The 15,107-nt window shown below is 28.5% G+C and overlaps 1 protein-coding gene and 1 non-coding gene across 2 annotated transcripts; one reads left to right on the forward strand and one right to left on the reverse strand.

The window, feature by feature from the left end:
• Window positions 1-192: 192 nt before the first annotated feature.
• LOC114165527 lies at window positions 193-5,147 on the reverse strand. Its single transcript, XM_028050129.1, has 6 exons — window positions 4,991-5,147; window positions 4,219-4,281; window positions 1,761-1,953; window positions 725-1,700; window positions 574-636; window positions 193-357 (listed from the first exon to the last, which is right to left on the reverse strand). The coding sequence occupies exons 1-6, from the start codon at window positions 5,145-5,147 to the stop codon at window positions 193-195; spliced, it is 1,617 nt and encodes a 538-aa protein (XP_027905930.1).
• A 3,860-nt stretch (window positions 5,148-9,007) lies between these two features.
• On the forward strand, window positions 9,008-9,078 carry TRNAG-GCC. The gene has a single exon. It is a non-coding gene; the product is annotated as a tRNA-Gly (tRNA).
• The last annotated feature ends 6,029 nt before the right edge of the window (window positions 9,079-15,107 follow it).

Below are 15,107 nucleotides of genomic sequence, written 5' to 3' on the forward strand. Positions count from 1 at the left end.
TGTTACAATTTACATTTTTATTGGATTTTATATTAAGTTATTTCATCTATATATGAGATTTTATATTAAGTTATTTAATGTTAGTAATAAGGCCAAAATATATCCGTCCTTAGCCAGAGGAGTTAGAATTTTATATATTAGTAAAATAATTACAAACTACAACAGTCAAATATTTAATACAATTAACAAATATCAGTCTTCCATGAGATCTACATAACTACGATCCACTACGTGTAAATCTAGGAATGCTTGCATCCTATCTCTATAAAATGATGCCCACCCTTTTGCCTTTGGGTAACAATTGCTAGATGATATGATATTCACTGTCGGTAATGGACAACCTTCTTGTAGACGAACCTGTAAATATGCAATTAGTCAATAAAGAAATAAATTTCTTTTAAAAAAATAATATATATATATACACACACACACACACATATATACCTGCACAAAATGAGAACTGTAAACATGTCTGATACAAATTAGTCGATGTTGACTTTGCGAAATAGGTGGGGATGTACGAAGTGGGAATATCGTCAAATTCTAAACTGATGACAAGCACACGAGGATTACATTATATCGATTAGCAATCGCATACCCCATGTCTGGTATAGTCATCCACTTGTCTCGATTAACCTGTATATAATTAATTAGATTATAATAAAATAAAATCATAAAAAACTTTTAATACATAAGTTTCAACATTAGTGTGTAGAAGTTATACCCCTGATGGTGAATGAACTAGCAAAGACTTTCTCAGTTCTTCCAGACAATCATAGCCTCCAAATAATGTTGCATATTCATCTCGCCATTGACTAAGTTCTTTGTATAGATCATGTCTGATTAGAGGCCATGACTCCTCACCCATACCCAATAATGCAACAATGCATCTATATCCACAATGACCATCCGCCACAACATCTACAACATCCAGTATATAAGGATGAAAAACATGATTGAACTGTTCTAGCATGGGTATTACTTTTTCTTGAATTACACCTTTGGTCTTCATGTTGTTTTCTATTTTTGCAACACATGTGTCTTGTCTTGATGACTCAATGAAGGCGTACACATGCTCAAAATATGAGGGATCACGTTTGGTTGACTTCTTTGATCGATGACTCTTAGGTGCACCTTTCGTCTTAACTTTACTCGATGGCGGTAACATCGATGTCATCGAAGGGCAAACTATGTCAAGTAATTTATGTTTGATGGTGACTTTTCCTACAATGTCAACTTCTTTGAAAAGATTAAGCAGTAGATCAATCTCCCTCTGAATAGATAATTGCCCTTCGAATTGTGAAGACGACACATTTGAGAAGCTCAACCTGGTCCACATGACATGAATTTCTTGGAGAGGAATCATCCTAGGATCATATCGTGCTAATTCACACGCACATGGAAGATCATAAGTTTGTCTGAGAATGCAACCACAACGACTAGTATCGAATCCAATCTTCTTTACTCTTTCCAACTCTAGAGCAAGGAGTTCTAAGGCACATCTAGAAATATTTCCCACTAATCTTCTATAACTCAATGCCTTGTAAGAGTCAGTGATCAGATTTATACTTCTTTCAAAAGACGCCTTAATTTTGTTATGTTGCAAGATAATAATGTTGTGAATTCCATCCCAACACGAACAAAGGTCTCCCATACTACTTCCAAGAACTCTCTTTAGACTCCAGTGAGCAGACTCAACCCTAATACAATTTATACAAGGAAATCATATAAAATTAATTAATAGCAAAATGCAAACATACCTATTTGATGTTGTATTCCCTAAATGCATAACTTTGTTCGTCCATGCCTTCACAAAGAATTTCTTGTAAGGAAAGATCCACGAGTCATTAACATATTCAAAGAATACAGGCCATGATTGGCAAACAAGCTCAAGACGATTAACACAATCATTAAACTTTAATTCATCTTCACAGTCCATGACATTCTCCCAGGCTTGCAGTACAACATCTCATGCATCAACAGAATTCACTAACATTTTGCACTTTTCTTGCACATTTTTTTGAATATGGAAACGACATAAAAGATGATAACACTCAAGGAACACAATGCCAACAACATTCATTAGAGCCAGATCCCTATCAGTTACAATGACTTGTGGACCACCTTTAGACGTCATAAACATACCTCTTAGCCTTTCAAGAGCCCAAATGAAATTATTTTGCTTTTCACTAGATAAAAATGCAAACGCGACTAAGAAAGTTAATCTTGTTGAGGTCACACCAACAATCTCAAGCAATGGCAACCAATATTTGTTGGTTTTGTAAGTACTATCCATTAAGAACACAATATTGAATGAATTTAACAACTTCACAACATCAGGATGGGTCCAGAACATATCGCTAACCACATCAGATTCATCAAGACATCTACTAAAATGGATGTAGTGATCACATTCAACATCAACATTAACTATTGTAACTCAGTCCTTGAACCTCTTACTGAACGTGTGTACCTATATCTTGCATTATACACTTGCTTCAGAGTTGTAGCATTACACTCATCTTTTTCTTTGAGAGTGAGAAATATATTTGCAGGTTTTACTTGACTTTTAGTCATATCAACAAGCAACAACTGTTCAGTAGACTTCAACATACCCGCATAGGAATGACCAACTAGAGTAGATGAGACATCGTGATTATGGTAACCACATTTTATGTTCAACACCCATCCCTCCCCTTGAGAGATGGGTCTCCCTCTCAATCTAAAGGGACAATCACATTTTTTTGTCCCAGATAAACTCAGTTCTGCATCACATTTGTATTTTCTATATTTTCCACCTCTTTCACAACTTAATAATACATGGGTCTTTCTTCCTGGTTGTCATTATATTTATCTGATCTTAGAATAATAACAACAAATCCAAGATTATAAGCAATCCCTCTAACCCACTTAATTAAATCTTCACGTGTTGGGAAGATATCATCGGTTGTAAAATGAGATGTATAATCTTGTTCGCAGATATCATGAACAAAATCAGAAAAGTCTGACATGAGACTACAATTTAGTTGAGAATCCACTTAAGAATCCATTTAAGAATCAAAGAAACTCAAATAACTAAAATGATGATCTTCCATAATGAGCTATAATAAAAAAATAAAATATTTTAATACGTCAAACAACCCCATCTAGGGCAACCACATAATAACAGATAAGAATATTAAAAAACAATGCAACAGGTATCAGAGAAAAGAATGCAACACGACACCTCAATCGAGTGTCTCACCTATTACACAACACACATTACATATGCAAAGTAAAGTTCTCGTACAGATCCAAAGTTCTCAGACAAACACGAAGTGATACAAAAATTTTGCCAACGTTTAATCAATTTCAAAATTGTTTCGGTCAATTCACATTCAAAAACTCACATTGAAAACTGATTGCATGGTGGTGATATTCAAAACTGATTGCATGATTCACATTCAAAAATTCACCTCACTCAAGCACACAATATACACTCACTCACAAACTCGCGCACACCACTGCACTCACTCACCAATACAATAAATCCACATTCAATACCAACACACTAAATCCACAATCAACACGCACATAAACACATAAGCAACATTATGCTATTTTATAACGAAAACAAAAGATTATAGTTAATAAAACGTCAAGAACCCTTCATTAAAAATTTCAAAAACTGCATTTAAAAATTCAAGAAACGGAATACGTGATCCGTTTCAGAAAAGTATGAAACGGATCCCAAAATTCGTTTGAAAAAAAAAACATGAAACTTTATGAAATGGATTTTGGAATCCGTTTCATACTTTTCTGAAACGGATCACGTATTTCGCTTCTGAAAAAAAAAATTATGAAACGGAATTCGTAATCCGTTTCAGAAAAGTATGAAACGGATTCCAAAATCCATTTCATAAAACAAAGACATGGAAACTTATGAAGCAGATTTCGAAATCCGTTTCATACTTTTCTGAAACAGATTACAAATTCCATTTCACAAATTTTAATTTTTTTTTCCAGAAACGGAATACATGATCTGTTTCATAAAAGTATGAAACGGATTCCAAAATTTGTTTCATAAAGTTTCATGTTTTTTTTTCAAACGGATTTTGAAATCCATTTCGCTTTTTCTTGAAACGTATCACGAAATCTGTTTCACAGAATAAAAAGAAAAAAAAATGCAAAACTAATATTAACATTCCAACCATTCAAATCAAATTCGAAGAGGCTAACCTGCAGAGAAGATAAGAGGAGAGAATGGAGGACCTTCAAGCACAGGGAACTCACAAGAAACACCTTCAAGCACAGAAAGAGAATGGAGGACAGTTACAATGAGAGAATAAAGAAGAGAGCTTTCAAAAATAAAATTAATGAAAGTGAACACACAAACCTCGGACCAGGGACCACCACGAGAGAATGAAGTAGAGAAAATTAAAATGAAGGCAGTGGACCACAGTGAGAATGGAGAAGAAACAGAGAGCAAACGGGAAGAAACAGACAGAATGAAGGTATGAAATAATTTCGGGGTGCAGAGACAAATTGACGCAGTAAATTTCATTTACTGCTCTTCCACCATTTTCACCCACTTTCACCTACAAATTAATTAAGGGTATAATGGTAAATTTGGGGGTACTGAAGAAGCCTTGGAGGTGCAGGGAGAAGGTGTCTGCTGTTATTGGACTGTGGATGTTGGAGGGAGTTGGACTTATATGTTTGACTTGGCCCAAAAAGGTGTTAAGGTTGATGTAAAAGGATTGTCACTCTCCACACGGTATAAATGTCTCATTGCATTATGTGCTTCAAATGGATAAAAATTCCAATTTGTTAGAGGATCAAAATTCTAATTTTGCCGTTGGGACTAAAAAATATATTTAACCCACATCCACTTCATTTGTTAGGAAATTTATTCTTGCACCCTCATGTTTTCTTATTGCACCCCTATAAGTAAGGTAAAAAGTCAAACTAGTCCTTATCTTCTTCTCTCATCCCCACAACATATCCACACTTTCCTCCACCATCCCATTTTCTTCTTCCCCCTTCACTTCCACCATATCTTCTTCTTCCACCTCTAACTCCACCTCATCTTCTCCCACCTCCATCTTCACCTTCATGTATGATATTCTCTCATAGCCAACTATTATACCCTTCTTGCGCACCAACATTTCTTGGAAAATTCATTTCCTTGCTTCCCATAGACTTACTAGCAACAACTCCACCAATTCGACAAAGCCTTGGATAAGAGTACTCTTACTAAGCTCATGTTAAAGACTTATGGAAGAACGAAATTTTTTTACTCTCACTCGACAAATCCCTATGGGTAAAAGAACAATTATGGCTTTACAACTATCACAAAATTCATAGTGTCCCACCACATATGTATGCTCATTCATGCAATATATAATCACATCATCAATACATCTCAACTCATCATGATATCATATCATGCCACATCATACCATTCCATACATACGCACATATACTTCTCATCATGACACACATAAATCAACAATCATATGATTATCCGCATTCATGATCAATAACACGCAAGCACATCAAGACTTCATCATCACATGTATCACAACACATTGATATCATGCAATACTCATCATTGTATTTAACATACATCAATCATCAGGCCCAACATCCAATATATTGCAAATAAAGTCTATCACAATCTATCACAGCAAAATATTAACACAATACAACCATGAAAAACTAGCAATCATGCGTAACAATATCTCCAACTACAAACCTTAAAACTAATATCACACTGTTCAAACTAAAGAACATGTTATGAACCAACTGTCAAAATTCCAGCTTAATATGACGATTAATGAACTGGGAAATGCAATTTTACGAAAACTGCACATGCAAGAAAATCAATGATGCATGGCGCCCATAAACTCGAGACCTAGCGTGCAACGGTAGGAAACCAACGCCTGACGAAACCAAACCCCGAGACTCAGGACCTGGCGAAAAGAAGCCAGCGCTTGGGGGTCCATGTTGTGTAAAGAAATACAAGAAACAACGTAATTACACCTACTTTGGTCATTTTAAAGACATACAATTGTAAAGGAACATCAAAGCTCATTCATCATACACCAAACTTTATAGAATTTCATTCCTTGCTTCCCAACCTTCCACTTCATGAACCTAACTCACCATTGCAACACACCAATTCAATTAATTGCTAACCCAACCACTCATTGATACAACATCATGATTTTTTACTGAATTTGTACTACACCGAAAAAACATTTAATATAACATTTGCACACCATAAGCCATCTAATTTTATCTTCATAAAGTTTTAACCCGATTTGACCAATGTTCACTCCAAAACAAATTCTCAACTTCAATTCAATTTCAACAAAAAAACTTAACCCATTTTTCTCTTTTGCATCATTCCTCTAATTCTCAATATCAAAAATTAAGAAAATTATCTTAGATGCCATATGCCCAGTTCATAGCCATCCACTCATTATCATCAACGTGAAAATCAACATGCCACATGTAATGAATTTTGTTCATCTCATTTGAACACATATTCAACACAACCAATCTACAAGGAATTTGTTCAACTTACCATCAATAGTCTCCTTCTCCACCAAAAATCAATTCCATAAAATGAATATAAACTGAACATAACTATTACCTCCACCATATTATCATAATTTTGCAAAATGACAAAAATAATAAACCCATTAACACCATGAACACATACACATAGTAGTAAAAATTCATCCTGTTAAAATTTCCACTCATTTCATCAAGGTTAACCATTCTCAAGGCAATGAAACATCATATTACGCCATACTCCATCACCAAACAATGCAAAAAAAATCAGAATAAAGTATTTTCCCTTACAGTTCCATTGTGAAAAGCTAAACCATAAACACACGTTCACACTAGAATCAAAGAGAATAAGGCTTAGCACCCTTTAACCGAAATTCCTGCAATGAGACCACCTTAGCTTTGTTCTACCCTTTCCTTACTCTTCACATTCACACAAGGAATTATGCTCTCACTTTTTCTCCCCAAATCTCATGTTTCCTTTCTCTCTCTCTCTCTCAAGTCCCAAATTTTTTAACTTAGATAAAAACTCTTTGTTTCCCCTTCATAGGCAATAAAAATAATAATAAAATTTATTTTCCTAGATTGCACAATTTTTCTTAAGCTCGTACCATACAATGCATCTGCCTCAAGTTGCCACCTCCCAAGGCACCATGAAGTTTACCAAAAATTAAACACACATAAACAACGTAATCATCTCTACACGATTATAAAATAGGGTAAAAAATAATATTTGTTTCAAATGCACACATAAGGAATCAAACCAATGACCAATAACTCATGACAAGACTCTAACTAGTTGAAATGCTCTTCACATTTGTTTATGACCTTACGTATTAATTCAATTAATATTCCTCACATCCAATTATCTCTTATAAATATAATTATTTTTCCCGGGTCTTATAACCTCCTCCTCCATCCCCATCATTTTCACAAGTGTCCATTAAAACAAATGGAAATATCATTATAACATGAAGTGTAAGGAAGAATATGAAAATCAATTATGAAAGACGTGAAATGTAAGTTAAGGATTTCACAATATGTGTGCACTCCGGATTGTACAATCCATAACTTAATTATACATTACAAAGTGTACAATTCGAAATGTAAATTTGCATTAAAGATTATACAATCCAAAATGCAAATTTGCATTACGGACTATACAACCCAAAATGTAGATTTGCATTACAAACTGTACAATCCGGAATGTAAGTTTGCATTGTGCATTGTACAATCATAAATGTAATTTTGCATTACGGATTGTACAATCTGAAATATCTATGAATTGCAGAATCCAAAATTATAATTACAACAGATGTATAATTGGAATTTAAAAAAATATATGGACGCGGGAAGAAATTCTCCATTTGTTATAGGAGTGACAAAATGGGTTAAGCCCAATGGGTTGGCCCGACAATCCTTTTTAGCCCGACCCGTCAACTTGTTTGGCTCGGCCCATCTAGCTCATTAATATGATGGAACAAAATGCGGATCAACTTGATTGTCCTTTTTTAAAATTAAAAATTAAAATTAAAATAATATAAAAAATTAACTTTTCTATATTATATTTTTTTAAAGATTAAATATATATATATATATATATATATATATATAATAACATTTACAAATTAAATTTCAATCGTTAATTACAATAAAATAATTTAACATGTAAATGTAATAATTATTTTAATTTATTTAATTAAAAATATTTACTAATTAATTAAAAGTTTAGAAAATATTTTACATGAATATATATATTTTTAATATTTATTTATATGTATATATAAATAATTCTTAAAAGTAAAAATTATAAAAATTTAAAACAAATTAAAAAAAGAAAGTAACGGACATCACTGTACATGTATAAACAAGGCAACTTCTTCTTATATACTTTCACATATTATTTCTTGTATCGTCATATAAATATAATTTCGATTTAACCCATTCTTAATCATAGAATCCAAAAGTAAAAAATAACTTCTTTTTTGTCAAAAGTGATTTTTGGATTGTACAATAAAAAAAAATCAAAAATAACTTTCCGTGTATATAATCTAAAAACTATTTTTTTTTTCAAATCATTTTTAACTTTTATATTTTTAGTTTCTAAATACTACAATTCAAAAGTTGTTTTTATTTTCACATTCTAAACCCTAAACACAATCTAAAAGGAGAAAATGAGAAGTTCTAGGAATGCAAAAGGAAGAAACTGTTATCAAATATACTAATTACAAAAACTAAAGGAATGTTTCATCTATCCGTTATCAAATATAGTAATTCATATATAATTTGTGTTTCTCCTAAATATATATTTATCTGGTAGGAACAATACACATAAAAAGTACACGTATACCTTTCCGGAAACCTCTCTACTGCTGGGAGTTTTTGGGTGTCAACAAATAACATTGATAGTTTCTTCTATATAAAACCTTTATGTGTAAACTATAAAAATGCACCAGTGGTCTAGTGGTAGAATAGTACCCTGCCACGGTACAGACCCGGGTTCGATTCCCGGCTGGTGCATTTCAATGGTGCTGTGATGACAGTTCTTGTAATTGATGGGTCGATTACTCTCATCCTTTAACATTGGATGATTAATATTCTTCTGAGCACTCTTTTTTCACTCATACTTATTATTAACATTATAAGTGATATTTTTTTATATGAAAACCTTAATTAAATAAGCTTGGAAACGGGATCTATTGTATCATTAAACGTTGTCTTACTTAATTTTTCTTCTGCCCACTTTTTTATCTATAAAATATAATGTTATTTTTAAGAATTTTCTTTAAAAATGTTTTTTTAACTATTTTTTCTCCAAAAGAGTAAAACTATGTAAAGTTAACACGTGACACATTCAAAAAAACATATGAAAATTTATTAGTAAATAGTAATGAAAACACATAAATAACATAGGTGTTTACATCTAATATAATAAAAAAATAATACTAAAAAAATTAATTTATTATCTATTTAACAAGTAATCTTAAAAGTTGATTTTTTGTTAATTTATTTATTTATATTTGTTTTGTTGTTCTATTTACGTAGAAATTATTTTAATTTTTTATTCATTTATTTTATTTTTAAATCAATTTATCCTAAAAATAAAATATAGTTTTCTACTACATTTAATCTTAATATTTTTTTTTGTAATTTTTAATTAATTGGGCATTTAATAAATTATTAAATTAATATAATTTTATTCAATAAGTTATTCTTTAATAATAAATAATTAAATTAATAAATTATTTTTAATAAGTTATTATTTAATAAGATATTCTTTAATAATAAATAATTAAATTAATAATTTATTTTTAATAATTAACTAAATTAATAAGTTGTTCTTTAATATTTATTCTTTAATAATATATAGTTAAATTAATAATTTATTAAATTAATAAGTTATTTTTTAATATGTTATTCTTTAATAAATTGTTATTTGATAAGTTATTTTTTAATATTTATTCTTTAAAATAAATAATTAAATTAATAAGTTATTTGTTTATAATTTATTAAATGGATAATTAATTATAAATTATATAAAGATAAAATTAAAAACGAAAAAAATAATATAGAAATATATTTATTTTTAGGCCAATCAATTTAAAAATAAAATAAAAAGATAATATATATATATATATATATATATATATATATATATATTTATTTATAAGGGTTAAATATGTTTTTGTTCCCTCAAGTTTAATTGAAATTTGGAATTAGTCCCTCTTTAAAATTTTTGACCAATTTAGTCCTTCACCTTTAAAAATGTGTGAATTGAGTCTTTTTAACCAAATATTGTTAAGTTTATCTAACGTTTCAAGCGCATGCATTTCATGATAGTATTTGAGTTGTTTACACCGTTTAACACAATTTCACTTCAATGTTAACTCAAATATTATCATAAAATTTGTTTAAAATGTTAAATAAACTTAAAAAAATTTGGTAAGAATAACTAAATTCACGCATTTCTAAAGATGAAGGACTAAATTGATATAAAGTTTCAAACAGAGACTAATTCCAAAATTTGCTTAAACTTGAGGGACAAAAAATATATTTAACCCTATATATAATTAATAATATTAAATGGCTAAAAAGTGTCAACAAAATAAATAATTTTTCTAATTTTTTATACAATAATTCACTTTATCACACCAATATTAAAAATCCATGTATTATTCCATGTGTATTTACTTGTATGATAATAAAAATTATTTAAATTGTTATTATTTTTGTTATCTATAACGATATATAGAAATGTCAAAATGAGTTTTAACCTTTGAGCCACTTTGACATGTCCAATGATATATAAAGAGATACTATATCTTGTGTTCACATTTTCTTATTTCAATTTTATCCTTTATTATTTTAAAAATTAATTATTTTATAAATAATTTACTTTTAATCGTTATTCTAAAAACCTCTTTTGTCTTATACGGTTATTTTAAAAAGTTATTTTGTATACATATTTTATTTTTCTAATTTTACATTTAACAATTATTTTTATTGATTATATATTTTTAATTGATCTTAATTTAAATTTTTATGAAAATTAAAAAATGCGAATACATAGGCGCGACAACACCTGTGTTATTGCTAGTTGTAATTATGAAATTAAATATAATTTTTTTAAATTTTATTGTTGATAATTTTTATTTGTTTTGTAAACAAAATTTTAATAAGGAAATATTAAGTGATCAAATGAAAAAATAATTAAATCTAAAGAAACGATCACTTAAAAATTATATTAATAAAATAGTTATTTTAATTTAAACAAAATATTTAATGGTAAAATCAGAAAATAAATAAGAGAGGAATTTTTATATAGAGGTAATTGATGCAAGAACCTAGGTGGTGATTTGGCAGATTTGGTTGGGTGCTTGAACACAAACCAAAACACAACCTGAGAAAAAGCACAACACAATTTCACTCAGTTACGCAAAACCTCTAAACCTTCTCAAACTAAACCACACTTCGTTGAGTTACTTCTTTTTTTTCTTCTCGCTTTTTAATATTAGGTTTAATCAAATAGAAAGATTTCGTTTTCGTTATAAAATCTTAGTTGGTGCTTAACTTTTAAATTATTCCAATTGATCTGTTCTTTAAAATTTTGTTTTAATTTTTGTTATCATTGATAACGTTAACTATGTACCACGTATCAGTTCATGATTTTTTTACTTTTTTTTTCTCTTAAAAAAACATATGACAAAATTAAGATTTTATCATGTGTCAGTGATTTATTTTTTTTATTTTTAATTTTCTTTTTAATATTGCCATGTGTCAAAATATGATTCTGTCACGTGTCAATTAATTATGTGAAAAATCTCGATTTGGTCATTGTATTTGTTATTTTGTCTCAATTTAGTCTTCATCTCTTTATAAATTGAAGTATTTTCATCCCTTCCAAATTGAGACCAAATTTAACTTTTATATCAATATTATAATAGATATTTTTAACCAAATTAATTTTATTTAATTTTTAATTTTGTATTGAACTTTATTTAATTTTTTTTTTAATAATTTCTAAACAACTTTATAAATTCAAATGTAAAATTTTAAAATAGTTTTATATAAGTTACAAAATTCAATGCAAAATTTAAATTTAAATAAACTTAATTTAGTTAAAAAATATCTATTATAATAAAAAAATAATTATAATATTAATATAAAAGATAATCTTGGTCTCAATTTGGAGGGACAAAATTACTCCATTTTCAAAAAAAAATATGACTAAATTAAGACAAAATGACAAATACATAAACCAAATTGAGATTTTTCACATAAATAATTGACACGTGGTAGAACCATATTTTGACACGTGGCAATTTTTTAATTTAAAAATTTTTAAAAATTAAAAAATCAAAAGTTGACACGTGACAAAATCCTAATTTGACAGTGTCAGCTATTTTTTCAAGAAAAAAAAAACAAAAAAAAACACGAGCTGACACGTGGCACACAGTTAACGTCGTCAATGATGCCTTAACGGAAAGGACCAAATTGGAACAAATTTTCAAAAATAGGACCCAATTGGGATAACTTAGAAGTTGATAACCCAATTGAGATTTTGTAAGGAAAACGGAGACCTTTCATGTGATTAAACCTTAATATTATTGCCTTTCAATTACTCCAAGTGAAAAAAAGGTAAAACCTTCAATTGGTGATTCATTGTTATTATTATTATTTCATTCTTTTTCATAATGTATGGTATCATCATATTCATTAAGGGGATTCATTCCAAATGCAATCCCATGCGTGCATGATAATGATAGAGGGTGTCATACTCCAATTTACAAGATTACATCCTCATATTTCAGTTTCTTTTTTTTGCGCATGTAATTTATTCATTTCTCCTTATTATGAAAACAATATAATAAAAATCAATAACACAAATAAAATTTATTATGGTTATAATAAAAACTTATTACTTTTAAAAATACTATTAAAAATAAAATTAAATCTCCATGTAAATAAATTATTTTTCATCTTACATATTAAATTTATTTTCATACCAAATAAATATATTGTGTTATTCATTCTTTTATAAATATTTTTTTTTATAATTTCAATCATTCAATAAAGTTTATAAAAATAAGGTTTAATCATGTTTTTGTCCCTATTTTTATAGCGAAATCTCAATTTGGTCCCTCTATTTTTTTCCATCTCTGGTCCCTATTTTGGAAATTTGATCTCAATGTAGTCCTTTCCGTTAGTGGTACAGTAACAGTGTTAAATGAGACGTGTCAGATCCTCAATTTTTTTTGAATTTCTTTTTTGAATTAAAAAAAGATTTGCCACGTGTCAAACTGTCATCGTGCCACATGACAGTGACAAAATGATGTGGCAGTGACAATGACATGTGTCACTTATGTCATTTCCACTTTCTTAATTTCATCCCTTTAATTTAATTTTTGTCTTAATTCAATCCCAATTTTTGTAAAAATTTAACAATTTTGTCACTCTTCAAATTGAAATCAAATTTAATTTTTATATAAATGTACACAAATATTTATATCAAAATTGATATTTCAAGTAAATATTTTTAACAAAATTAAGTTCATTTAATTAATATTTACATTAAACTTTATTTAAAATTATTTTAAAGTTGTTAATAGAAAATAGATTCATAAATTAACTAGTTCATATAGCAATAAAAATAAATAAATTTAAAATTTGAAAATAATGTTGAATGTGAAACACAAATTTAAATAAAATTAGCTATGTTAAAAATATATAATAAAAATATCAATTTGAATAAAAATATCAAATTTAAGAAAAATATTTGTATAACATTTATATAAAAATTAATTTTTGTTTCAATTTTGAGAGGGACAAAATTGAACCATTTTTACAAAAATAGGGACTAAATTGAGATAAAAATTAGAATACAGGGACCAAATTGAGACTGAGGAGATGACACCTAGCATAATACTGACACTTATCATTGTCACTGCCACATCACTCTGTCACTGCCACGTGACACGATGACAACTTGACACGTGGTAATTTTTTTTTAAATTTAAAAAATAAAAAAATAAAAAAAATCGAGGAACTGACACGTCACATCCCATATAACGTTGTTATTGTATCACTAACGGAAAGAACTACATTGAGATCAAATTTCTAACATAGGGATCAAATTGAGATGAAAAAAAAAATAGAGGGACCAAATTGAGATTTCGCTACGAAAATAGGGACCAAAGACATGATTAAACCTAAAAATAAGTTTAAATAATTTATATATTATTTTATATTACTTTTAACAATAGGAACATTTTGATAATTTAACTTTTTTATCTATTAATAGTTTTTTTAATATGTCACACTAGTGAATTTATTCATAAACTTTCACAAATTTCACTATCTAATCCAATCCAAAATCACTCTCAAATCTTTTAAAAGAAAAACACCAATTTCACCCTCTAATCCTTCAAACCTCTTTCTCTCCCTCTCCCTCAAATCATTCATCCCAAAGGAAAACAGGAGATTATTTTTTAAGATGTTTCTTTAAAAATGTTTTTAACTCTACTTTTTCTCCAAAAGAATAAAAACTATGTAAAGCTAAAAAATATGTAACATATAGAAATTAGTTTACAAATAAATACCTAAGTGAATCTAAGTCATAGTCCATCGAGTGACATTTGACACCGTCATGGTCAATCACCAAGTATTTGATATATTATTCATTTTAGAGACTGAAATTCCGTCATGGTTTTGTCATAAAAAAACATCAAAGGGAGAGAGAAAAAAATTTATTTAAATCGCTCTTGACTTCCACTTCTAAGTGGTGTGAAATTATTAGTTATTACAGTAATGCATGTGTTTATATTTAATATAATATAAAAAAATATACTAAAAAATTATTTTATTACTCATCCTTGTTTTGTTGACAAATATTTAAAAAAATTGTTTTTAGCCATTTTACATTGTTAATTTTGTTATTTATATTTATTTTTCACATGTACATAAAAATTATTTTATTATTTTATTCATTTATTTTATTTTTAAATTTATTTGCCCTAAAATAAAATATATTTCTATACTATTTTTTAATT

Source organism: Vigna unguiculata, chromosome 10, assembly GCF_004118075.2.
Source record: "Vigna unguiculata cultivar IT97K-499-35 chromosome 10, ASM411807v1, whole genome shotgun sequence".
Lineage (NCBI taxonomy): Eukaryota > Viridiplantae > Streptophyta > Magnoliopsida > Fabales > Fabaceae > Vigna > Vigna unguiculata.